Here is a 25849-nt window from a genome sequence, read left to right as displayed (position 1 = left end):
TCTTGCCTAGAGCGGTGGAACTTTTTTGGCTGAAGCTTCATTTTGTAGCACACCAGCGAGTGGTCGGTGTCGCAGTCAGCACTGTGGAAGGTATGGGTAAGAAGCACACCCTTCATGGCTGACCGTCTTGTAATGATCAAGTCCAGCTGGTGCCAGTGTTTAGACCGGGGATGCCTCCAAGACACTTTGTGCTGTGGCTTTGTCTGAAAGAATTAATTGGTGATGCTGAGTTCGTTGTACGAGCACATCTCTAGAAGGCGCTTCCCATTCTCATTAATCTTCCCAACGCCAAACTTGCCAAGACAGGAGGGCCAAGAGTCATGATCGGTACCCACCCTAGCATTGAAGTCGCCCAGCAAAATCAAGTTCTCTTCCTTGGGAATTTTGTCAATGAGCGAGTTTGACCCATCATAAAACTCATCCTTGGTATCTGTGGCGGATCTTAGTGTGGGAACGTAAACACTGATCAGGTTGACAGGCCCGTTTGTGGTGTGGAGGCGGAGGGATAGCAGTCTTTCATTTCCTTGTTGGCAGGGTTCTATCATTCCCAGCAGAGTGTTCCTGACAGCGAATCCAACACCAAACTCTCTGGCTTCATCTGCACTCTTTCCTTGCCAGAAGAATGTGTAGTTCTTTTCTCTGAGGGACCCATAATCTGGTAGTCGTGTCTCCTGTAGTGAGGCGATGTCGACCTGGAGCCTTGCAAGTTCGTCGTTGATGACTGAAGTCTTACGAACATCACTGATTGTCTGGAGATCATTTGAAAGCCCAGTCAGCATGGTCCGGACATTCCAGGTACCTAGCTTGAGGATTTGAAGTCTTCTTTTTTATTTTTATTTTGTTATTTCTTGGTGCAGTAGTTGCAGTCCGCTTGTCAGGTACTCGCGTACCTTAAGCCTTACGCACCCAGCAAGGCAGGCGAACTGAGGCGGGACGGCACCTTATTGGCTGGGGGCTGCCCAGTTTGAGGCGGGCGGTAGCTGTCCAGTGAAACATGTTGGTCTCTCCCACCGTCGGAAGCAACCCCTGGCGTCTGGCTCTACGCCAATCGATCAATAACTGGTAAACTGCTGCTTCCCGTGTTGTGTCGACGCTATGGAGCGAAGCTGGAGTGTCCTCTCCAGGGCGCAAACCTGGGCAGGGTGATATGGAGAATCAACTGGTGCCCATGCAGCTGATCCCCCCTCTCCAAGCAGCTGATAGATCCAAGGGAAAGGACAAGCTGATACGTCATGGCACCAGCTGCGTCGCAGGAGTTGCCGAGATGACACTGAAATCAATGCCAAGTCGCCTTAGGGACTCCGACTCCGGATTTTCTGTTGGGGTTTACTCCCTTAGCCTTTCCCATGAGAGGGTGTAGTCGCAAGGCAGCGAAGGTTTGAAATCGGAGTTTACCTTCTCCTAGATGGGCGACCACCCAAGGTTAACGAGCCCCATCTGCCCGAAGCATCTGGTTTTGAGGCGCCAGAAGCTCGCCTGTCATCCCTTCTCCAGTCAGTTTAAACAGGTTCCGCCACTCGTGAAGGCCTGGAGCTGGATTTGGTTGTCAGAGGCTCTATCAGACGCAAGCCATTGGGAGATTTCCAAGGGAAGTGGGTGCTTATCTCCCACAACCGCCCCCGGCGATGACAACCCTTGAAACCATATATATATATATATATATATATATATATATATATATATATATATATATATATATATATATATATATATAGTGATACAGTTGCTACCATTGATAGGTCTTGTGGATTGGTGTACCGAAATAACAATATGTCCGAATTCCTTTTTATCTAGTGCATGGATGTAGTCCAGGTTATCATAACTGAGCACCGAATAAACATTTTACAGGGTTGATGAGGAAAGATCCATATTAAAGAACTCACCACCGACTATGGAAGATCACGGATACAGTCTGGTCAAAATGTTTGAAGACGGCTAGGAATAACATTTAAACACAGACCTAGAAATTGGACGCATCGCCAAAGATATCGATGTTGTGAAATTGTAACCTTTAAATCCGTGCGAGGGTCAGTTTGCAGGACATATCAATTAAACATTTCGAACGAACAAATATCAAAAAGAACAAATCAAATATCACAATACTAATTGACGTCCCACGTGTTCGACAGTTTCAAGATCTAATGAAATGTAGATGTCTTTTTTTGACATACATGTAATATCCCCTCATAATTTCAGCTGAAAACAGATGTTTAAGTTATATTATAAGTGTGTTTAACCTTTTAATCAACACGAGCTATGCCGTCATGATTTCTACGATCGTGACTTGATAAGAACGTTTGGAATTCGTTTCATGCACTCGTTTACCGACCTCAGTTTAAAAAGTTAAAAAGATTTGGCACTTTCATACCAACTAAAAGTACCACCAGAACGTATCTAGTCTAGCGTGTTGTTTTCGGGATTGTCAATACGTTTTTAAAGCCGAAACAGGAATCAAAAGGCTATCCATCCTATTGTCGGATCAAAGAAGAAAAATAGCACTTTATAGAACAGTAACGATCCACAGAAGGCATCAAACAGAAAGACATGGAACTGACCGAAGATCCGTGTTTGCCATAATCATGCCCATTTAGCTGTGCTGACAGTTCTTTTAGAATCGAGAATACCCAGGCAATGATAATGGACGGATCCAAGCCAATAAAGTCAATTGATCGACGATTCAGGAAAACGCAGCAATAACTTTACAATCGTATGAGAAGATTTGATCCAAGTGAAGTAAGAAGAGATAATCAAATGTTGTTCATCCAAACTAATTCGCCGATGTGACTATTGCAACTTTTCGAACTTTATGGTTGACGTCCTGAAGCTTTCTGTATATCGTTTGACTGAAGTCATCACTGCCACATCGAACAAATTGTTAGCAGCATTGAAAATTACAGAGATACTTTTCTGAGTTTTGCCAGTAGCGGATCAATATATAGCGTTTACCATTATCAAATGGAAAAGTGAAAGGAAGGATACTGAACTGGCGTTCAAGTTAAGTCATAAACTTTAATGATATGAAATAAGTCTTAAAGTCACATTAGATACAATAGTTCGTGTCAAACCTAACGATACCCACAAAATATGTTTGTCTGTTCATCAAATTGTCAGTAAAACGTTGCAGAAAATATATCCGATTGTCCAAAAGAAACAAGGATGACGTCTCGAGCACAACACTGTACCTTACAGATGCCACGGTCTAACAGAAAAAAGAAAACTGCATGGAATAACAATTGATCTGAAACGTCTACCCAGACAGATGAATTCAACACAGACAACAAATGATGTACCTGCCAAAGAAAGAAAAGAAAGACAAACATGATTTTTTTAAAAATTCTAGTGGACACGTTGACCCATGTGTTGCCTCCTTTTTGAAGGTAATAATGCTGATATTGAAAATATTATGAGATGTGTAAAGAGGTATCAAAGGTATACATTGAAACTAACCGAAGACCATGTCATAACTATTGTCGTGTAATGTATTACTCTACCCAAGTGGGCAACATGTCATTCACCTTGAAACATACCATACCAACGGAGGATTTTATTAAGCAGTCGAAGGATGGATTGTAAAAGCACAAGAACATAATCTGAGCTAACCCCTATTGCATCAGATGATGTAAATGGTGTCTCCTTTACATAGTCTGGTACAAATTATTTTGAAATACAAGGACATACTTAATACTTCAACTCATATTCCATTCTGAGAAACATAAATGTTGTGTCTCGAAATATGTTAGAAAGAAACGGAAATTCATTTGCTGACATTTTGCTTTCAACATGAAATCAATTTGCAATATTTGCATCTTTGCAGGACATCCGAGTAGATATTAATATTTAGATGTATTAGTATCTGTATTTACTATGCTATTTGTTTCTTAAGTGCAAGAGACTATAACCTATCTTTCTTAGAAACGTTACTGAAGAAGATAAATATGCTGTGATTTAAACCTCTATAAGTCGGGAAAATTTTAAGAAAGAAAGTTTAACAGATAATCCTGAAGACCCTAACATAGTTGTCACGGAATATACTACTAAGCATGAGGGAACATACTTCTATGATTTAAAAAATGGTTTGTGCATGTTATTTAAACAGCATCCTACGGTATGGAAATGCAATAATCCAGCAAAAATAAGGGAAGTACAATATTACCGTAATAGTCGTAGTAGGCTGCATTAAGACAGTATATATTTGGCTAAACGTACTATACCAGAGAATCTGACTTAAATTCCTCAAAACTATATGCAAAGAAATAAACTTAAGGACAGACCTATTCATATTATGTTTATAAAATACTTGATTAAACATGTGAGATATTCCAATATAAAATGAAATCACAGGCACATGCTCAAAAACAAAGAATAATACACAATGTCATAGTATCATTTGTCGGAATTATTAGACACCAGTCTTCAAACTGAGAGATGTAATTGTTGTTGTAACAACTTGATTGGATTTGGTTGTACAAATTTGAACGTGGGCCGAATTACAAGGACGGCTGGGTGCATAAGGTATCATTGTATTTTGCAAAAGTCTAAATATTTTCAGGCGGGGCTTAGTAAAGACAGTGTTACGTTTCGATTTAAGGAGAACTATTCTGAAATTTAGTGTCACCATTGCAAGGCATACATTTTACCAGATGCAAATTTCTGAGTGAGAATTATTACCCAATGTTGTCACTTTGCTATCAGAAATTGACGAAGGTCGATGCATTTGATTAACACCTAAACTGGCTGATGTTGGTAGGTGCCCATTGTAAGATTATGACGTTCTATGGATGGTATAATTGATATAAAGGATTAGAGAGTCTTTATAAAGGATATCGTAAAATTCACCTAATATCCAATTAGGTTGTGATGCTAAGGCATATATATATATTTGCTAAGGCATATATATATATATATATATATATATATATATATATATATATATATATACATATATTCAAATAGGTAAACCGAATTCAAAATAAAAGATAAAACATCATCACATTGGCAGCATATCAGTAATGATATATTTACTCATTTAAAGTAAGTATTATTTGTAAAGTTTGCATAAAGCATGGTCATGTTTCATATAACTTGTCAAGATTGAACTCGACAATTTATATATATATATATATATATATATATATATATATATATATATATATATAGCTCATTAATGAGTGACGAATCTTCATTTGTACCATTTTGATCTATTAAGTGTTACTCCAATACATCGTAAGTCAGATTACAGTTTTTTAAAACATATTTAACCGAGTCATTTAAACGATATCAAGACGTAAGACACGAACAGCAAGTTAAGTGAAATTTATGATGTTCTGGTTTGGTTTTTTAAAGTGCTTCCTTCAAGTATAGTACCGGCCTGTTTACGTAGAGTCATTGTAACAAGAACTGCTATCAAGAAGTATATTTTGGATAGGCTACTTCCATCATTATAGTAAAAGAAGAAAATGTCTGCACCACTAGGGCAGTGAGAAAAGAATTTATTTGGTAGCTACTGCTATCAGTTACCTTCGGTCCTGCACAATTTTCTCATATTTGATTTTAGTATTATCGTTGGAAATAAGTAAATAACATTGAATTTAATACGTCATTTTAATCAGTTTAAACATTTTGTATTCTGTCAGATAAAATAAACGAGTTTTGTCACAACTCCATGAATGAAGCAGGAAATTCAACAATGTTTCAATTAGAAAGACAACTTTTTGTGTCCCTTCCATGTGATATGTGGACGTAAGAGAAACAAGCTTCAAAAGGTAAAGTTTGATATTAGTTTCGCCAAGAAAGGAGTATCCGCTTCTAAGGAAATATATGTATATTGCGCCACATACAATACAACCGTGATTTAAATAAAAATGTCTAAGCTGTACCGATTTCCGTAATCAGTGTAGTGTAGCTTTCTAATGTCCACCTCTGGCTATCTCTTCGTAGCATTTATGACAGACGTTTGCTTCCTGGAAATCCATGTACTGCAGCCCACTTCTCATGTTACAACAACTAGAACAGAATACCTTCAAAAGTAATCAAAACGAAATTAGCTCACATGTTCATTAGAAGTTCCTTAGAAGCTTATGAAAGCAGGTATTTTATACAGTTGCAATGGAAGTTCTACTATTGCGATGGGATCACAACCACCAAAAATCCAACAACTTTGTCGAAAGAAATGTTCGCATTCAGATAGATCCAACAATTGGCTCATTCATTCTAAAGAATAAGTTGAATATAATTTGATTTCGACCTAATTGCTGACCACAGGAAGAGAAACCCCACTAATAATGGTGTAGAGCTTGTTCTAAGGAACATTCCTACAATGTTTTGATTGAAACTCACGCAGCTGTTTACTCGATGTCCAAAATGATAATTGTGGATGGCTAGCTGAAATCATCCAAAATGACAATTTAAACTAATATTGCGTTAAGCATATCAAAACATTACATAAACATGAATTTCAAGACGAAAAGCACATAAATATAATGTAATAAATCAAATAGCAAATAGAGAATAGTGATTAAGCGAAGTGCATGAAAAGGGTTAATATTTCAAAGGTAATTTAGTTGTTGGTAACAAAAACAAAGCACATATTAGGACATAAACAATGGTTCAAGTAAGCACGTAAAGAAAACATAGACAATTTAAGTATTTAAAATTAATCGAAAGCACAAGTCAGAATTAGTAGCTTGCTCATATGCAAGTAAAAGGTTACTTATAAACTAGAAACAAGAACAACAAATACAAGTACAAGGAATGTTATGGCAGTAAATAAAACAAAACATAAACACACGAACATACACACACACACACACAAAGACACACACACACACACACACACACATATATATATATATATATATATATATATATATATATATATATATATATATATATATATATATATATATATATATATATAGCACATTCTGTTATGACTGGTGTATATTTATTATTTTCTATAATTTATCCTTTATACTTTGATTTCTTTCATAGTAATCCGGAATGACTGTGTATATAAGTGAGAAGTAATTACTAGGTCATCATGCGAGTGTGTCTGCTGCACATTATTGCATATAACAACGATTTAGTTTCATCATCTATGATGCTGTGTGCTTAGTGGCGATGAAATATTGGCTGGTGTGTCAGGCTAGGATATGGGCGACTTTTACCAGCTAACCCTAGTTTGAATCTCCTTAGAGTACGAACACAAAATTATCTAACCCTTATGACAGTATCATTTGTATTAAATCTTAATTCCACCTGCGATCATCAAGCATTCTCCTATATAATCCAGAGATAGCACTTTATGTTTTATTTGGTTTATATTCATAATTGTCTGTATATATATATATATATATATATATATATATATATATATATATATATATATATATATATATCTGTCTTAATTATTCATGAACACTCTGTTTCTTTGATGTTGGTATACACTTATTCATTATTCAATATAACAAATCTCTCTATCAAGATATGATATTAATGTTTAATAAAAAGAGACTATATGAGCATAGATACAAGTTAATGTAACGACAGAATCCTTTTAAATTTTAAATTAATATCATTCCCGTTTGCAAAGCAATTGACATTGCCAAGTTTGAATATGATTCAATGTGTTACCTTTCCACATGCTTTACAGTGGTGTCTCCTCCTGATGATGTTAAATCGTAAAGAACAATTGGTACATAGTAGATTGTCTGCATCTTTGGTACGCACGGGGCCAACTTTTCCGAGAGCGCTGCTATCTCTGGAAGGGGGCGCATTCATGAAAGCTAAAAATACAAGCTAGTTAAGCATGCAATTCGGGCAAAATTACCTATGTTGGTATGGTTGATTATCTTCTGTCCTTCTGCATTTTTCTTCTCATATAGTGGTGAGTAAAATAAGCAGAGGACATAGTGGCAGGCAAATTAAAATATTAAAGGAACTAAAGAGTGAACACGGTGAATATGGGCAACATCTTTGGGTTGGTTGAAGTAATTTTGATATATATTGACGTACATACCAAATATCATAAATGTATGTGAAATATGGAGTACGATGTTGATGGTATACTGAATCAATGGATGTGCATACAAATGTCATTCGGGTGTGCAAAATATTGAGGAAACCTTGAATTGGGCTGTACAAACAATATTAATTATGTAATACCTGCCTACTTTTATTACGTTAATATATCTCTTCCTGGTGGTAATATAAAGTCTAAATTGATTATAAAAAGTTATTATTAGAAAATGAAGGTCGAGAATTAAAAATATATTATTTTACTTTGTCAGCCTCTGTCATGCCAATGACATTAATTATTTCGTCTGATTGAAGACTAAGATGACATTGGAACCGACAAAAAATGGGACAGTTCGACAATAATAGCATGTAAGTGTTATATAATGTAATATACCCATCGATAAATTTACATTATATTAGCACTAATGCATTATCAGCTATGTTTCTGTTGAGCAGCTCGTTGGAGTGACGATGGATGAAGATAAGCTGTCAAGTAAACTTACCATTTATATATGTAGGGTGCTCAGACTGGATGTTGATTGATAACTTGTTGCGATAAAACAACTGTAATATTTGCGTAAATGCATTTGCCCTTGTTCAATATTGATCGACTAGAAAATAATTAAAAGTACCTTTGAGATTTTTAGAATAAAGATATCATGCAATATGATCATGACCTTGACGACAGCCATATTCCTCTGTTGTGCAACAAACCATGTGGCCATATACACATTTAGCACATACAACTAGCACATACTTTATTTATATACATTTAGCACATATTTTATCAAAATATTCTTAGTATTTCAAACGTCAGACTCAGTATGTAGGCTGCTAACTCTGGTTTTGCAATGGCTTTTCAGCATGAGATTTAATTATGGTAAAAATCACATCATCTAGTCATCATATATACATGTTTACACGTTCATCAGAATATCTCCAAGTTGTCTAATGTCATGGACAGACTATGACGACGCATCCAGACCCAATAACGTAATGCGTCTGACTGAAGGACGCTTAAAAATCATCCCTTCTCACTTGATTTATATCAACACTGTTGTTAAAACAATTTATTCCAACGTTCATAGTTGTAAATATTAACTTTCTTATGATACCATTTGGGATCTAAATGTTTTTCCAAACATCAGGTATATTGGCTACTCTATTGTTTGCAACATTTTTCATTAAAACATTATTATTTACGTGAGTTGCATGACATTGTAAATCACTATAATAAGGTCATAGCAACGTTGCTATAAACAAGATCCCTTATGACACGTAAATACACACTAGATAAGTTAGCTCCCATCAGCTATTTTGAGGGCTTTCCACTTTTTGGATGAACATCTCTCTCCATATGATTTCCAAGCGTCCTTAAGTCAGACGTATTACGTAATGGGGTCTACATGCGTCGTCTTATTCTGTCATTAACGTCTATGATAGAGTCATGTTAGTGATATATATCTAAAGAATTCATTTGAATGACAATACAACATCAGACACAGAGAAAACAGAATATTCTGGGTGAGGTCTAAAATCTTCTTATGTTATGCACCTCCCTGTTTACGAAGAGTTCTTTTATCAAGGACTTTAGATAGTCTTATTGGAGTAGTTCTTTTATCAAGGACTTTAGATAGTCTTATTGGAGTAGTTCTTTTATCAAGGACTTTAGATAGTCTTATTGGAGTAGTTCGTTTATTAAGGACTTTAGATAGTCTTATTTGAGTAGTTCGTTTATCAAGGACTTTAGATAGTCTTATTGGAGTAGTTCGTTTATCAAGGACTTTAGATAGTGTTATTGGAGTAGTTCGTTTATCAAGGACTTTAGATATTCTTATTGGAGTAGTTCGTTTATCAAGGACTTTAGATAGTCTTATTGGAGTAGTTCGTTTATCAAGGACTTTAGATATTCTTATTGGAGTAGTTCGTTTATCAAGGACTTTAGATAGTCTTATTGGAGTAGTTCGTTTATCAAGGACTTTAGATAGTCTTATTGGAGTAGTTCGTTTATCAAGGACTTTAGATAGTCTTATTGGAGTAGTTCGTTTCATAAATAACATTAACGTTATCATTCGTAACTCGTTCATTATTACTCCGATATGTAACAAGGTGGAAGGCAAACACATAACTGCAATACTGTAGCAAAGAGACAGTACTATAACTGGTCGCTGGTAGTTACAGTTACTTTGTTACCTGCACAATCCTATCCCAATTTTAAATTGTTATTTTCTTTTGAAAAATATGTAAATAACTGAACTTACAATATAAGAATATACTGTTTAATTGAATTATATGCATAAAGTTTGCATAATATAATACATGATTCAACAAAATCAAGAATGTTTTCAAAGATACTCTACACTTTTATAAATTGCAATGAGTTTTCAAGGCAACCCATACAATAGAAGACTTTGCTTATTTTGTATTAACTATGTCCTTCCGTGAGTCATGGTGATATCAAGAGCTTTAATTTTTTAAGTGATATTTTGCTTTGTTGGACATACGGTTATAGGGGCAGGGATATGAATTATACCGAATACGGTATTTGTAAGGAAATGTATACATCAACATAGCAATGAGAAACTGTGCCGAAGTCTACAATCAGCTGTATTTATCTATGATGTGCTCACCTCTTTCTATGTCTGTACGGCAAGAGTAACATACCCTATCTGTAATGAAAGCCTTGTACTGCAGCCTACACCTCTGATTACAACAGCTAGAACAGAGGACCTTTAAAAGAAAACAGTTTCGCTTTGCATTAGCTTAGGTGCTGTTTAGTTTAAGTTCACTGACGCATTAACCTTTCATTAGTACATCACTGATAATAGTCTACCTGATGAATCTCATATAATGAATATTTGTACAATTTTCATTCGTAATATAAATAATAAAATTCATTCTGATCACTTAAACTTGATCATTTCCAGACTAACCTTGTCTGGTTTAAAAACGTAATTATAAAACAGATTATATATTGGTCGGTCATTTTGGTTGACCTGCATGCCAGTAACGCACACGAAGCAAAACATAATATGTACGTATGTAAGTAAAATATATGAATCACTGCCTCATCTACAAAAATAAATCCTAGAACAGCATCAGAAAACTGTTTCAATTAGGGTTCCGACAAAACTTAACACTTTTACGACAATAATGTCGACAATTTTAATAACGGTCACTGTCGTTCTTATTTTAAGGTGAAACAGTTAAAGATTGCTTAAGTGTAAATTAACAATAGAAAGAGAAAAATAAGCAATTAAAACCTAAGTATATGCAGTTAAAAGCGAGGGCATGCCAGAACTAAACAGGTTGAAATACAAATTAAACCTAAACAAACAGCAACAAAAGAGAAAACAATCGGTTGCAATTACTTAATACGGGCACAATAAAACAAACACCAGTGGACACCATGGCAGGAATGTTGGATGGCTCGTTATCCGAATATATTATATTTACTACATTAATTACTGCATCACCACTGTTTGAATTTCGGTTGCTCGGAAGACCAGTATTTTAATTTGATTCTGATAATTTGACCTACAGATATAAAAGAGACCTATTGAGGCGCTTAAGATATGGCAAACCCAAAGCTTGTATATGTGCATTTAATGAGGGAATGAGCCAAAACTCTGGTCCGATTTGTCGGAATAGCAAATGCATATTTGTTATCATCAAGAGCTTCCTTCACTCTTCAAGTAAGTCTAAAAGTCTTGCACCAATTACAGTTTCGGTAAGAACATAATATTTATAGAAAATGTTCGCGCAAAATTATTCAAGCCGATTCAGTTACAAATGAGTTCTCAGCAACCTTGGGTATAAGGGAGAAAATGCCAACTGGTCCGTAATTTCCTTCATTATGAGGATTGCATTTATAAAGAACTTGAAAGTACTTGTTGCATCATAAAACAACCAGGAAAAATACTAAAATATTCTTTCGTTAATTAGTCATGTAACAAAGCAAAATACGAATGGTGAACCAGCTTTTAACAATTTAAATTATATTCGTCCTCCACTTCCCTGACTTATGTACAATTTAAACTTCTTATCATTGTATACTTATCGTCATCGTCAGCCTGCGTAAATTGTAGAAATGTATCTACGTTAATATTCTCGTACAATCGTTACTAGTATTATATGTTAAATGGTCGGTTACGACATCTATGCCAATATCTATAGTTGTATTGCTTTAAATTGTTATACCGTCCTCAAGAACAATCTTATATTGGGTAATATGCAATTCGACCATAATTGTCAAGATTTAGTGTACCTAGCACATCTTAGTCAATTTATGATTTCAGAGACTTCTTTCGTTTGCTTACTAATGTATATGATTTATATAGTTTATATAGTTTATCCATGTTTGCATGAACTGTACAGAGTGTATCGTTGCAAACATGAATTGCTTAGCATATCGAAATTTCATTAGTTCTTTCTGCGTATGAGGTAAACGTTTCATATGTAGATATGTATGTTTTCTTCAACTATGTATGTATGTATGCATGCATGTCTGTCTGTCTGTATGTATGTATGTATGTATGTATGTATGTATGTATGTATGCATGTTTGTATGTATATATGTATGTATGTATGATTGCATGTTTAAGGTAAAAGTCATATGTAGTTTGCCTATATAACTCGTGAACAATCTACTTTGTGATGACTGATGTCAGCAGAAAATGTATATCCTTCATTGAATCTTGATCATCCTGCATATTTACATTTCTTTGCAATATTGAAAATATGAGCATAAAGACACATATGACATGGAAAGGACATTTTCAACTACTCTATAGTGCAATTCCCTATTGCAAAGGCAATACCAGTGCCAGGTTTCGTACATTGATTTTAAGGTCACATTTAAGCCAAATTGTTACCAATCCACATGCTCGACAATGATGTCTCCTCTTGAGGAAGGCAAAGTCCGCAAAACATTTCATGCATCGTTTAGCGTCTTTATCTGGGATCCATAAGGGTGCTACTTTCCCCAGGTTGGTGCCGTGTTCGCTAGGTGATTCCACTAATATAGGCTTAGGCAGCGATGGTTCTTCAACTCCTGCTAAATTAATGAAAAGTTGGAACTCAGCATGCGTAGTTATGTATTATCCAATCACTTTATTAACAGGCTCCATTTCCAAAACTTCCCCGTGAGAGGACTTGCCTACACTCTTCTTAGCCAAAAACAGTTTTAACGGGTGACCAGTGGGCAAACTAAGTCAAAGTCTCAAACTAAAATACCTTGAATGACTTTCAATACGTAGGGTTCCAGTTTTCATGGTTTCGTGGGAGAGGCAGAAAACGAATGCAATGTAACAACAAAATATCGATCACGGCGTCACCTGCATTCAAATACAATGGAGAGGTCTCACTTATTTCTTTCTTAATACCACGGTTATCTAGAGTGCTAATACTGTGAGATATAACTGAGCTAAGTACATATGCTACGAGGCTCAACGAGACTGGCTAACTGAATTCAATTTAATTCGAATACAAACTTTCATGAACAAGGCTCGAGTATGATTGTATTGTTTCTTACTGCTTAACATTAGAGCAATAAAAGCAAATTCACATACTTTCCGTGTCGTGGCAGTCTTTATTTCCCAAATGCATATAATGTTCCAATTATTGGATATCATCAGTGTAGTCCCGCTTTCCCATATTTGTTTTAAATCAGGCTTCTCTACAGTGACATTTTGGTCATGCATGCATGTAAGCCTCTCTGCGAGAATCGGTTTAAGTGTGATCTATTCATGTCAAATGAGACCTGATGTTACGAAGTACCTAATATGGCTTGCTTGGACCACCATAAATTCTAGAATTTGACGTGTTTCGCGCGCCATCGTTTCTTGTAAATATACTTTTCCTTTGCATCGCATGACGCCTTCATTGCTTGCGCGGCACGTGCGTAATATGTGTTAACGTGCGCAACTATATATATTTTTGAGGAATCTTGACTGACACAGCCATTAGAGGGAACCTCTTTATGTATTTAGCTGTCGGGGCGGGATCGCCCATATGTCTTAGTTTGAACCAACATGTTGGGTGAGTTATATTTTTAATCAACGTTGTTTTTAATGAATGTTTAGTTTCGCAAAACAAGTTCAATGTTGTATTATACGTTTGTGTTGTTTTATCGTACTTGTAGTTTAATTCATTAAGAGTGTATGGCTTATGTAGTTTGGTAGCGATATATGGTACGATTCGGATTATTAATGGGGATTTGAACATATATGCAATACTCCTCTTGGTAGGTCATCTTGTCGCTATTATAACTAATATTGAAGACGTATTATTTATGTATTAGAAGTTTAGTATATCATATTTCTATTTTTTGTATGCCATTCGTACGTCATAGTCGTACATGAGGTGTATTAGTATTAATCCATTTGAAATGCTCAGATATTTTAATCTAGATACACACAAAGCAGACTATTTGGAAAGTTGTTTCTTTTCATATTCAGCCAACTAGGTGTGGATAAATAGGCGTGGATTACTAGTTGTGGATAACTAGGTACGAGTATCTAGGTGTGTATAAATGTGCGCGGACTGACTGTTGCCAGAGGCCGCAGCAATAGTGATGAAAGACCGCCAGGAAAGTGCCAACGTATATGTGCACGACAAGTCTGGATGGTTGAAGTGACCGAGCCGGGGAGCGGGTCAAAGGGCATATGAAATGTCAGTAAACATTGCACATATCAGAATTTCATTATAGTGTTTGACTAAGAATTTCATTAGTTTTTGACTATAAGAATGTCATAGTGTTTGACTATGGATGAAATCCAATGTCGGTATACTATGAAACTTATAAGAGATATGCTCCCATCTTTTTATTTTTCCTTTTGCTCTGTTTTCTACATTATAGATCAATGAAATTAGATACCCACTAATATGTATATTTTTAAACCCACTAATATGTATATTTTTAAGAAACCATGAACTTTGAAATACACATAAATAAAGCGTTTTACTATATTAACACATTATTGTAAGCAAAGACTCTCCGTATATTCTAGGCTCGTGGTATTCAGTCCAAACATTGTATAAAGTTGAACCTTGTGATAGAATATTTAGGATTATTTGAGATTGAATTCACAATGCCGTGTCTTTAAATTTTCTCTCTGTAACTTAGATAAATGAAATATTAGTTAATTCCACTTCAATTATTAGCTTCACTTCTGTATGTGATAGTTAAAAACGATGTATCGTAACATAATTTGGAGGTTCGTCCGTGATAGGAATTTCTGACATATTTCAGAGATTTAAAAAAAAATTGTCTTTAAAATTTGGAATGACTTTGTTACGGAATTTTAACGAGTCCTATTAAAAATTGTCACTATACAGATCTGAAAACGTGTTAGCAAAAAAATCAAATCATTCCGAATACCAGTTCATGTTCAGAAATTTGCTGCATATCATACCCGTGATGAATTGGAGTCTATGAAAAGCTTCAGTGCTTGAGTTTGCTAGAAGTTATGTTCTTTCTGAAGCGAAAGCATCTTTGACAAAGCAAGACATAAGTGATAGCTTGATTTGGTATTCGGAAGGAAAGAAATTTTTTGATGAAAATGCTGATAGTTTGATGGGTAAGACTAAAAACTGCGAATGTAGATGATGAGACGAAATGGACATGACATATACATTTAAGGATTTAGAAGTGGAATGCTGACAACTCGCATCCCCTGATGTTTTATTCTACTTGTGCAATTATCAGAGCCAGTGCAAACACACTCTAGAGAATGACGTTGATAAGGAACTCATTCCTATAGCTCACAGAGTATTAGTAAGTCCTTTATGCTATATTTGGTGTTACATCGATCTTGTTTACTACACATTCTCACTTCTAATCTGGATGACAACACATACATTAAAGGTCATACGTACGTATGCACCATTTATATCAGCTGAAAATTTCAGTCAAATATTTAAACTGTCTGTTGATGCATCATTATTGAACACTAGGAATATTCAAAACAATTTGATTTCATTTGGAATATTATCTAACTTTGGACTTCATATAACATTTAGGATAATTGAGATTTAATTCACAATAGTGTCTTTTAAATATTACACTTTGTAGCTTAGAGAAATAAATCGCTTGATGATGTTACTTAAATTGTTTCCTTTGCTTCTTTCTGTCATTTAGTTTAAGTTACATGATTGATTCAGGAAATGGAGGAGTTGAAAGCCGATATTGAAGATGCATCAGTATATGAAACCAATGTGTATGCTTGTACTTGTACAGACCACAAAGTAAACAGTATGGCCGTTGCTATGATTGCTCGAAGTGCAAAATATATGTATCTATGCGAGAAAAACACCAATGGTATGGTTGGTGCAAGTAAACATGTTTACGAATGCAACAGGCTTCTAAGTGAACACAGTAGAAAAGAATATGGACGCAGAAATGATTTCAAAGCATATTCTCTATGCAGTGAACAAAATACTGGAGTGGAACTGTTCTGACCAATCGTAGGAAACCGATACCTTATATTTCTACAGAATGCGATTCCAACACTTGCAGCACATGATATGGTTTTAATGTTCCTTGAATACTAAAAAGATGCAAAATGCAATCCGGGCCTGAACAGTCTAGAATACTCTGTTCAACATGCATACATAAACCACGATGTTCTGAGGAGATTGCCTTTAGAATAGTGTACTTTTACCGTTGCGCTCCATTACGTCAGAAGGCAAAGTCAGTGAAATCGCCTTTGGAGATGAATGAATAGTATGCCTCAGCTGTTGGAAAGTTAGAAAATTGGTGCAGGGATCCGTCTGGACTTGTTGCTGGAAATGATCTGCTTTGGGAAGGAGTCCTGGGTCCTGATGTATACAAACCATATGTGATAATCATCCACCACATGGCGCACAGTTTTCATCTGGTACTGGACATTATCAAATGTTTACCTTTCTGATTCATTAAATTGTTGATAATTCAACGTTTGCATAAAATAGATCTATTTTCAGCATAAATTGCCAATCACTGCTTTGCATTTCACAGTAAGAACTTACATTTGAAAGAACATCTTGTCAATTTTAAAACAATATATTTTTATGCTAATGTTCTGTCAGATGAAAATACAAGCCAATGACAAGTCCATCATAAGATAATCAGAGTACATTTGTTCTTGTACAAGTGATTATTTCATTTAGTTATGGCAAAAGCTGGAAAGGAAAAACTAAAGTCATGCAGAGGAACACATTGATGATGGTAGGTATGCAGTACCAACTCCTGATATGGTAAAAACTGCCAATACCATTGGAGATGCAACAAATGATGATTGAGAGCTTGTTTGGAAAGCTAGCTAGGCAATTCATTTGAAATCTTGCATTTAACATTTTCTATTGCGCTAGGTAGGTAGGTCGACTCTTCATACATTTAATATTCATGTTTCAGAAACAAGTCCCTTTAACGCTGGTAATGATTGTTCAATTTGTAATTGCTGCAATTATGTGGAACTGAGCTGATCTAACTATATTACAGATTTTCATAATAAAGTTATGGATTATGGTATTATAACGTGTGATAATGGTATGGCTATGAATGATTTTCAACATATGATGGTAAATTCAGAGCCATGTATATGTATGCCAAAAGGCTATAAAAGATGGGAGAGATTATTGACAGGGCTGCCAAAATGTTTAGTTCTAAAGATTTTAATACATATTTCATGTAGAAAACCCACTGCCTTTGTCAGTGATATGTGTAACGTGACATGCCAGCAATACATTGCTTAAATGTGGCAAATTCGGTATTCTAATACTCTATGATTCAGCTAAACATGGACAACACAAAATACTTGAGTAAACAGACTGCATATTGACATACTGAGTTTGTTTATTTTCACTCGAATAATGACAATAATGCAAAGTTAAAATGCGATCATTCACAGGGTGCTGATTCTCCTCACGTGGAACATATTAACTATGCTTTTACGATGTGGATCAAATAATGTATTAGCCTTTCTGTGAAATTATGTGTCTGTGTGTAGCATGGTTTTTCATATACATGCTAATGACATTAATCCTGAATTTATCAGGTCTGATGTTGGATGGGAAATCGAATTATTTATGAATGACTTGAGTTTTCTGATGTATCTATCATTTGCCTAAATGTGTGTGAATTGCAAAATATATTAAGAATATTTGATCAATCCGTACTAGGAAAGTGATGTCCAGTATAACATACAATAGACTGCATGTATTTCAAATCATACATTCTGACAAAAGGTGTTCATACCTGACTTTGCAGAGTAAAGCTGTTTATAAATGACCATCTGTACACAGGTATGCCATCCGTTCAGATGTGTTAGTTGATGGTGGCACAGTTATTTTTAATTGTCTGAATGGCAACTTGTTTGTAAAGGCTTTGAAAACATGTTGCGCAGACGAAAACTTAGTCCTTATTAAATCATATTGTATGACTTCATGAACGGCACCTTAGTGTGTCGAGAAATTTTGGAGGATAACAATGTGAATGTCACATGGGGTTTGCTGAAAGTAATAGTCCATCGTTTACAAAAGCATCTGAAGGACAATTGAAATATTGAAATATGTGTTTCATAGTGCATTCTATCATAATCCATCGATAATGTGATTGGTATAGCAAATTATTGTATTAATATTATTATTAATATAGTTTGGGGTCACCTGTTAGGTGAAATTGTTTTGTTTCCTATGAACTTGTGGCTAAAATAAATAATGAAAATCACAATTTCTCTTCTCATGAAAGCATAATACAGAAATGTAATCAGACTAATCAAGGCAATAACGGACATAATATTAACTTAATCTATCACTGATCAGCTGTTATTTACTGTTTTCTTCTAATCTTACACCACTTTTTCCCATTATTGGAAAATTATATCTGATATAGAAACCATGATATATTTATGGCTAAATTATGACAGGATCAAGGACGTCTAATAATTTCCTTTCTAAATTTTCATGCAAGTCCTATAGAAAAGAGAAAAATATAACCTCGTCGCATTGAACACATAACGTTAGTTTTAATTTTGTAACATTGTACAACAATACATAGCTACCATTTGTCCATCATATCTAGATGCAAAAAAAAAAAATAGGTTGCATTGGAGATCAAGACCAGTCTTGTATAAAATTAGACACGGTTTTTCATTTGGATTGCTTTACGTCGTAGAGGTCAAACGGAAGGTCTTGGGTTCGATATCCGACCGACTCGTACAAAATACGTACTAAAATGTTACTAACAGATGCCTCGCCTGGTGCTCAGCATTAAGAGGCTAGTGTTAGGATTGGTTGGCCTGGTGTCCAATATAATGTGACTGGGTGTGACGTCATCCTGCATATCTGCGGCATGATGACTCAGTGCTAGACATCACTTTAAATTGTCACACTGCAGTCATCATAGCAATATGAATGAAAAATTGTTAAAGCTACGACTAAAATCCAAATCAAACAAAAACACACACCCACATACACACACACGTAGGTCAAGTGAATAACGATTTGATGAAAGAAATAATTCTATTTTAGATCAATAAGAATCCATTTTGTTATCACAGCTTTCAGTTGTGCTGTTGAAATTAAAGTTCTAGAGGAATTATTTATCTAATCGTTAATTATAATTAATATTGTGCTCATTGATGGATGTATTAATAAATTACTTTGAATGTCTGTTAACTAATTGAAATACATTCTGGATAGCATCGTTCTGGTACATCAGGATATTCAAGACTAATTGAATGCGTTAGGATCATTGTAACTGTTTGGACTTGTGATATGATATTTATAAATATTTGGAAGTTTATTCACACTAATGTAAATGAATAATATATTGAGTTGTAATTAGTTTGAGGGCTAAACTTTCCTTCCGTTACATTTTTTAAGATTTAGTGTCGCAACATCATACAAACTGTATCTCTGTATTGAAATATATTTCTGACAAATTAATGTCTCCAGCACTTTGTTCAATCCATATGAAACCAAATTCATTTTAATCTAATACTTGCTTCACATGTGTTGCCGATATAACTTGATTTTCATATGGATGCATTAACTTTTTAAGTCCAATGGATAATTTAAACGAATAGCTCCATTTAAATGATATATAAGCAGAAGAGTAATTTATTCCTTAGACTGTACCTAAAACAGGAATGAATAATTTTATAATTTATATCATTCATATTTTTGTATGATCCCAATACATTGATAGGTATGTTGACTATCAGGGTCATGTTCGTCGAAAATCTAATTTTTAAGTCACACGAGTCCTTGTGCTTTCCTTAATTCTCCATGCTATTATCGATAGTACTGTCATTGTCATATTCGTCTATGTGGTAATGTGTATCACTGTTTGTAAATATACCATTAGTTCTATAGGCTCGCCCGCTTCTGCTGCCCCCACCACCCCATTGTAACCTCTATCCCAAGGCATCATCTGCTAACCTCCTCCGGTAGTGCCCTGTATGTTAGAAACTTTCAAAATAGTACAACAATCCCTTTCATCTTTGTCAATTTCATTTTTAATTATCAGTTTATTTTATGAGAAAAGCTCACTTACCTTTGTTCTGTAAGTCAATAGTCTCAGTCGATTCCTCCGAGCACCTGCGACGCATGGTTTGGGTCAAATTCTGCAATGCACATTATTTTCATCATTATTTTATTATTATTATTAGTTGTTGTTGTTATTGTTGTTAGAGTTGTTGATGTATGATATGGAGTAATTGAGTTCATAATGTTATTTGAAAATAGCAATAGTTAGTTTATAAAATATTTCTATTTAATACATCATAAATTCAATGGTTTTATGATGCCACAAATTCGAATATATATTATCTTTCATTCGTTTATTATAAAGCAAAATATTATATCATATATTCAATCGATATGATAAATTAATCGGCATTTGTTATGTAAAATTTGCTTTTTTATCGACGGCTGCTGCTTCGACAACAATAGGTACACTTAGTCAATCTCTAACAAATGTATTATCTCGCATGTCAGTATGGTGAATCGTTTGCCTCACTGTACACTTGAGAAAGGGTTTAAAATCCCTTTTCCTTGGCATGATGAAGCAATTTTTGTGTTGCAAGTGCTGATGAAGTCAGCAAAAAAGCACAAGACAAAAAAGAACTATGCAAAGACAGCTGGGTTTTAAATACAAAAGTAAATTCACCAATGTTATTCCCTTTATCTCAATGTGCTAGGCGCATATAGATGCATATAACTATTGATATGATGGCACATCCAATCTTTATGGAGACTACAGAATCCAAAATATGTCGTTCATTGACCTTGTCGAGCGCTCAATCGAGTTTAATGCATAAAATTGGTTAAGTCATGAATAAAATATAATCCTGGATCATTAAATAATATCCGTAAAGTGCTGCTATACATTTCCAGAAATTTAAATTTCCACAATGCAACTTTCTCAACGGTTTAAAAAATACACCATACTTCTGGATCACTCATATTTTTAAGAACACTAAATAACAATATCGTTATAGTTCTAGACCAACACAATGTCTTCAAATTAAAAAAATAAAGAATGTGTTTTCCTTTCTTATAAAATGTTCATATAATTACAAAGGTTCCAGTACAACCCAATAAGTCTATAGCGTACCCTACGATATACTAGAAGGCCAATAAGTTACTGAATCCATGTAGTTCTCAAAATTGATATACATTATTAGAAACAAAAATATTATGCACTCTTCCTACGTTATAATGTTAGACGTAAACCGAAGAGGATATGTTTTGCACAGTGATTCAAATATTCCTGAGTTATAAAATAAATGAAACAATATTAGTATAAGAGATGCATGTGCCTGTTTATATATTTTGGATGAGAGATGAAAGGGTAAGGGAGATGGAATTAGAAAAGGAATAACAAGTTTGGGAGAAGGATGGAAGGGTAAAGGAGATGGAAATGACCAAGCAACTTGAAACGGAAGAAAGGGAAACAGGGGAAAGGCGGGCATCATTAGAGAAGGAAAATATAGAACTAGATACACAGGCCGAAAGGAAAATATAGAACTAGAAAAACAGGCCGAAAGAGAAAAATATAACTAGAAAAAGAGGTCGAGCAGGAAATGATAGAATGGGAAAGGGGAGCTGAGAGGGAGAAGATAGAGTTAGAAAAACAAGCAAGGTTAGAAGCTTTGGAGGTAGAATAAATATTAAGTCAACGAGATCATGAACGTAAGGTAGAGTTAGCAACAGCTAGAAAAGGAGAACACTATTCTGCCTCTAGTAAATTAAAGGGTCCCAAATTACCCCCCTTTCAGGATGAAAACGATAACATGGATAATTATCTTCATCGCTTTAAGCGGTTTACCGAGAACCAGAAGTGGAGTCGAAATGATTGGGCACTGTATCTCAGTGCTTTATTAAAAGGTAAAGCGCTGGATGTGTACTCGCGACTTTACAGAGACGATGTGTTCAAATACGACGTCCTGAAGGAAGCACTTCTAAAAAGGTACGAGCTGACTGAACAGGGTTTTCGTAAAAAGTTAGGTATAGCAAGCCCGGGAAGGGAGAAGCCTTTGATCGTTAGAATAGAGAACTATTTTCAGCGGTGGATTGAATGCGGCAAAGCGGTGAAAACCTTTGAAGGGTTGACTGATTTCTTACTCAGAGATCAATTATTGAACACAGTTACGCGGGAACTAAGTCAGTTTCTGAAAGAGAAAGTCTATTCAAACGTACATGGTATGGTTAAACAAGCCGATTTCTCTGCCGAGGCTCATGGAGGAACCCAGAACGTGGTTTCAAAAGATTTTAAGTCTGGAAACCAGTCTACGAGACCGATGCCTAGGGAGCTTGTGAAATCAGCTGAGGCAAGTAGGTCAGTTAGGGATATAGGTCGTCAGGGTATACAATGTTTCTTGTGTAAGGAATGGGGTCATATTCAAGCAAAATGTCCTAAAAGAAAGGGACTTGTGCGTAAGGTAGCCGTGGTTATACAAAGTAAACGTATATCTGATAATCTGGTGAAGGTAGAACCAGGTATTCATACACTTGGCACGTGTCTTTTCCCCGAAGCGCGAGTACCAACCGCGAGGTTTCGTGAACGGTCGAAACGTCGTAGCAATACGTGACACTGATTGCACGGCTGTGGTGATCAAACGTAGTCTCGTGCAGGATAACCAAATGCTCGGGTGGGAGTACCCATGTATGCTACTCGATAAGACGATCGGTCTCATTCCCGTAGCAAGGATCACGGTAGAAACGCCGTTCCCAACCGGAACTGTAGATGCCCTTTGTATGGAAAACCCTATTTACGATCTGACGATCGGTAATGTTAAAGGTTCCCATCTTCCTACCATGGCAGATTTCCGGATACCTTTGGCCCAGGCAGTCGCAAACCAGACGAGAGGAAAACGCGTTTCATAAATTAATAGTCCCTGAATCGTTCTCCGGAATTTCGCGTGATGAATTCAAACGAGAACGACAACAAGAACGTGACGAATCAATCAAAACTGTTAGAGAAAATCGCGTCCGGCGCAATTTGACACTGCAAGGGTGGGGGCAGCTCGTGATTCGTTCGTAGGAACGAGCTAATTCATAGTTTTATCTCTCCGGAGGGTAAGAGGTATTGGCAAGTGGTCGTACCCCAATGATACAGATCTCGAGTACTTAGGATAGCCCATGAGTCTAGCATGGCATGGACACCTATGTAGGGAGAAGACCACCAGCAGAGTAATCGCTGAATTCTTTTGGCCTGGTGTTAATGGCGATGTCACACGGTTCTGTAGGTCTTGTGACGTATGCCAGATTACCGAATGTAAGGGAAGGGTCACAAGGGTGCCCTTAGGACAGATGTCATTGATATATACACCGTTTGAGAGTGGCGGTAGATACTGTAGACGCAATACAACCAGTTACCGAACGGAAGAACCGGTATATTCTTACTCTTGTGTATTACGCAACCACATATCCCGAAGCCGTTACCAACTATTGAAACGGAACGGGTGGCTGAAGCATTGGTTGACATCTTCAGTAGGGTAAGGGTGCCAGAAGAAATCCTTAGGGATTGTGGTGCCCAATTCACCTCCGACCTCATGAGTGAATTAAGTAGGCTGTTATCAAATAGCTAAACACTACTCCATACCATCCTATGTGCAATTGACTGGTAGAGAAATTTAATAGTACCCGAAAACATATGCTACGAAAGATGTGCGCGGAACGTCCGCAGGACTGGGACCGCTATTTGAACGCGGTTCTGTTCGCGTACCGTGAAGTACCGCAATAAAGCTTAGGGTTTTCACCCTTCGAATTGCTGTACGGAAGAATAGTTCGAGGCCAGATGCAGATACTACGCGAACTATGGACACGTAACGTCGCGAGCGAAAACAAACTACCTACCAGTACGTGTTAGATCTGCTTCTATTCCTACTAGCACAAATAAGATACTAGTCCAGTGGAAAGGTCCCGACGAAATTAAAGAGGTCAATAATGACACGGACTATAAAGTTGACACAGACGGTAATTTAAAGACATTCCATGCTAACATGCTTACATTGTACGTAAAGAGACAGAGCGACAATGTAGAAAAAAGGGGTCTTGAATGTGGTTTGTACGGCAGTCATCGACGACGACTTGGAAGAATCAGAACACGAGGATTCCATTGATTGTCCCTTGGATGCTGCAAGGGAAGGGGTAGATCAAATCGATGTGAGTGCAGAGTTGACCATAGACCGGGGTCAAGAAATTAATGCGCTTTTGGTTAAATACTCGGATGTATTCACCGACAGACCAGGTTGTACAACCTTGGTAGACCTCAAAATTAAACTGAATCCATCTGACCCCATTAGAATCAAAGGTTATCCTGTACCATACAAAGCACGAGAAGCTGTGGACGAAGAGGTGAGTAAAATGTTAGATCTGGGGGTGATTGAACCCTCCAAATCGCCATATTCTTCTCTCGTAGTTCTAGTCGGAAAAAAGATGGGACGAACCGATTCTGTATCGACTTTCGACAGTTAAATAAAATCACGGTGTTCGATGCAGAACCAATGCCATATATGGTGGGTCTATTTAAGAAGTTGTCGGGCAACCGATGGATTTCCAAATTAGATCTGTCTAAGGGATATTGACAGGTTCTCATTGTTCAAGAGTCCCGTACATTGACAGCATTTGCGACCCAGAAAGGATTATATCAATTCAAGGTAATGCCATTCGGGTTAGTAGGTGCCAGTGCCACCTATTATCGTTTGATGCGCAAGTTGCTAAGAGGTTTAGGAAGCGTTGATAGCATTGCAGATGACATATTTGTGTACACGAATACTTGGAGTGAGCACGTGACCGTCTTGGGGGAACTCTTCGATCGACTCCGCAAATCTAACCTCAGTGACACTCACTAAATGCAGTATTGGCTATAGATTTAGATTGTCTGGGTCATAGGGTCAGCGGTTCGGGTCAGTTGGAACCTCACCCCAAGCAAGTGGAAGCGATTAGGAACGCACCTAAGCCGGACAACAAAACGCAAGTTCGTTCATTTACAGGTCTAGTAGGGTTTTATAGAAAGTGTATACCAAACTTTGCAGCCATTGTCAACCAACTGTCCGATCTGATAAAGAAGGGGAAACCAAACAAAGTAGAGTGGGGACCGCCACAAGATAGAGCTTTTTGTGCGCTGTAAGAGAAACTAATTAGTGCACCTATATTAAAATTGCCAGATGTTAGCAAACCCTTTATTTTAAGAACAGATGCCTCTGAAACTGTGTTTGGAGCAGTTTTACTGCAAGAGCAAGATAACAATAAGTTACCCGTAGCTTACTTGAGTAGAAAATTTCTTCCCAGGGAGAAAATTTATTCCATTATTTAGAAAGAGTGTTTGGCCGTAGTGTGTGGA

At 36.2% G+C, this 25849-nt stretch overlaps 1 protein-coding gene across 7 annotated transcripts in view; it reads right to left on the bottom strand.

The window, feature by feature from the left end:
* Positions 1 to 5574: 5574 nt before the first annotated feature.
* LOC149784310 (FYVE, RhoGEF and PH domain-containing protein 1-like) overlaps positions 5575 to 25849 on the bottom strand; it is a 107265-nt gene continuing 86990 nt past the window's right edge. For 4 of the 7 annotated variants that reach the window (XM_089932333.1, XM_089932337.1, XM_089932335.1 and 1 more), the window contains exons 2-6: positions 20555 to 20624; positions 12891 to 13072; positions 10647 to 10746; positions 7633 to 7784; positions 5577 to 6017 (exon numbers count right to left, since the gene is read on the bottom strand). In XM_089932333.1, coding sequence (XP_089788459.1) covers positions 5907 to 6017; positions 7633 to 7784; positions 10647 to 10746; positions 12891 to 13072; positions 20555 to 20624 — 615 coding nt within the window. In that variant the 3' untranslated portion in view covers positions 5577 to 5906. Of the gene's footprint in view, positions 6018 to 7632; positions 7785 to 10646; positions 10747 to 12890; positions 13073 to 20554; positions 20625 to 25849 lie in introns of all 7 variants that reach the window. The other 3 variants (XM_089932334.1, XM_089932340.1, XM_089932339.1) reach the window with 1 other exon arrangement.

Source organism: Sinohyriopsis cumingii, chromosome 14, assembly GCF_028554795.1.
Source record: "Sinohyriopsis cumingii isolate HCF-2022 chromosome 14, ASM2855479v2, whole genome shotgun sequence".
NCBI classification, from domain to species: Eukaryota; Metazoa; Mollusca; class Bivalvia; order Unionida; family Unionidae; genus Sinohyriopsis; species Sinohyriopsis cumingii.
The sequence above is the reverse complement of the archived record's forward strand: the minus strand, read 5'-3'. Positions and strand labels throughout refer to the sequence as shown.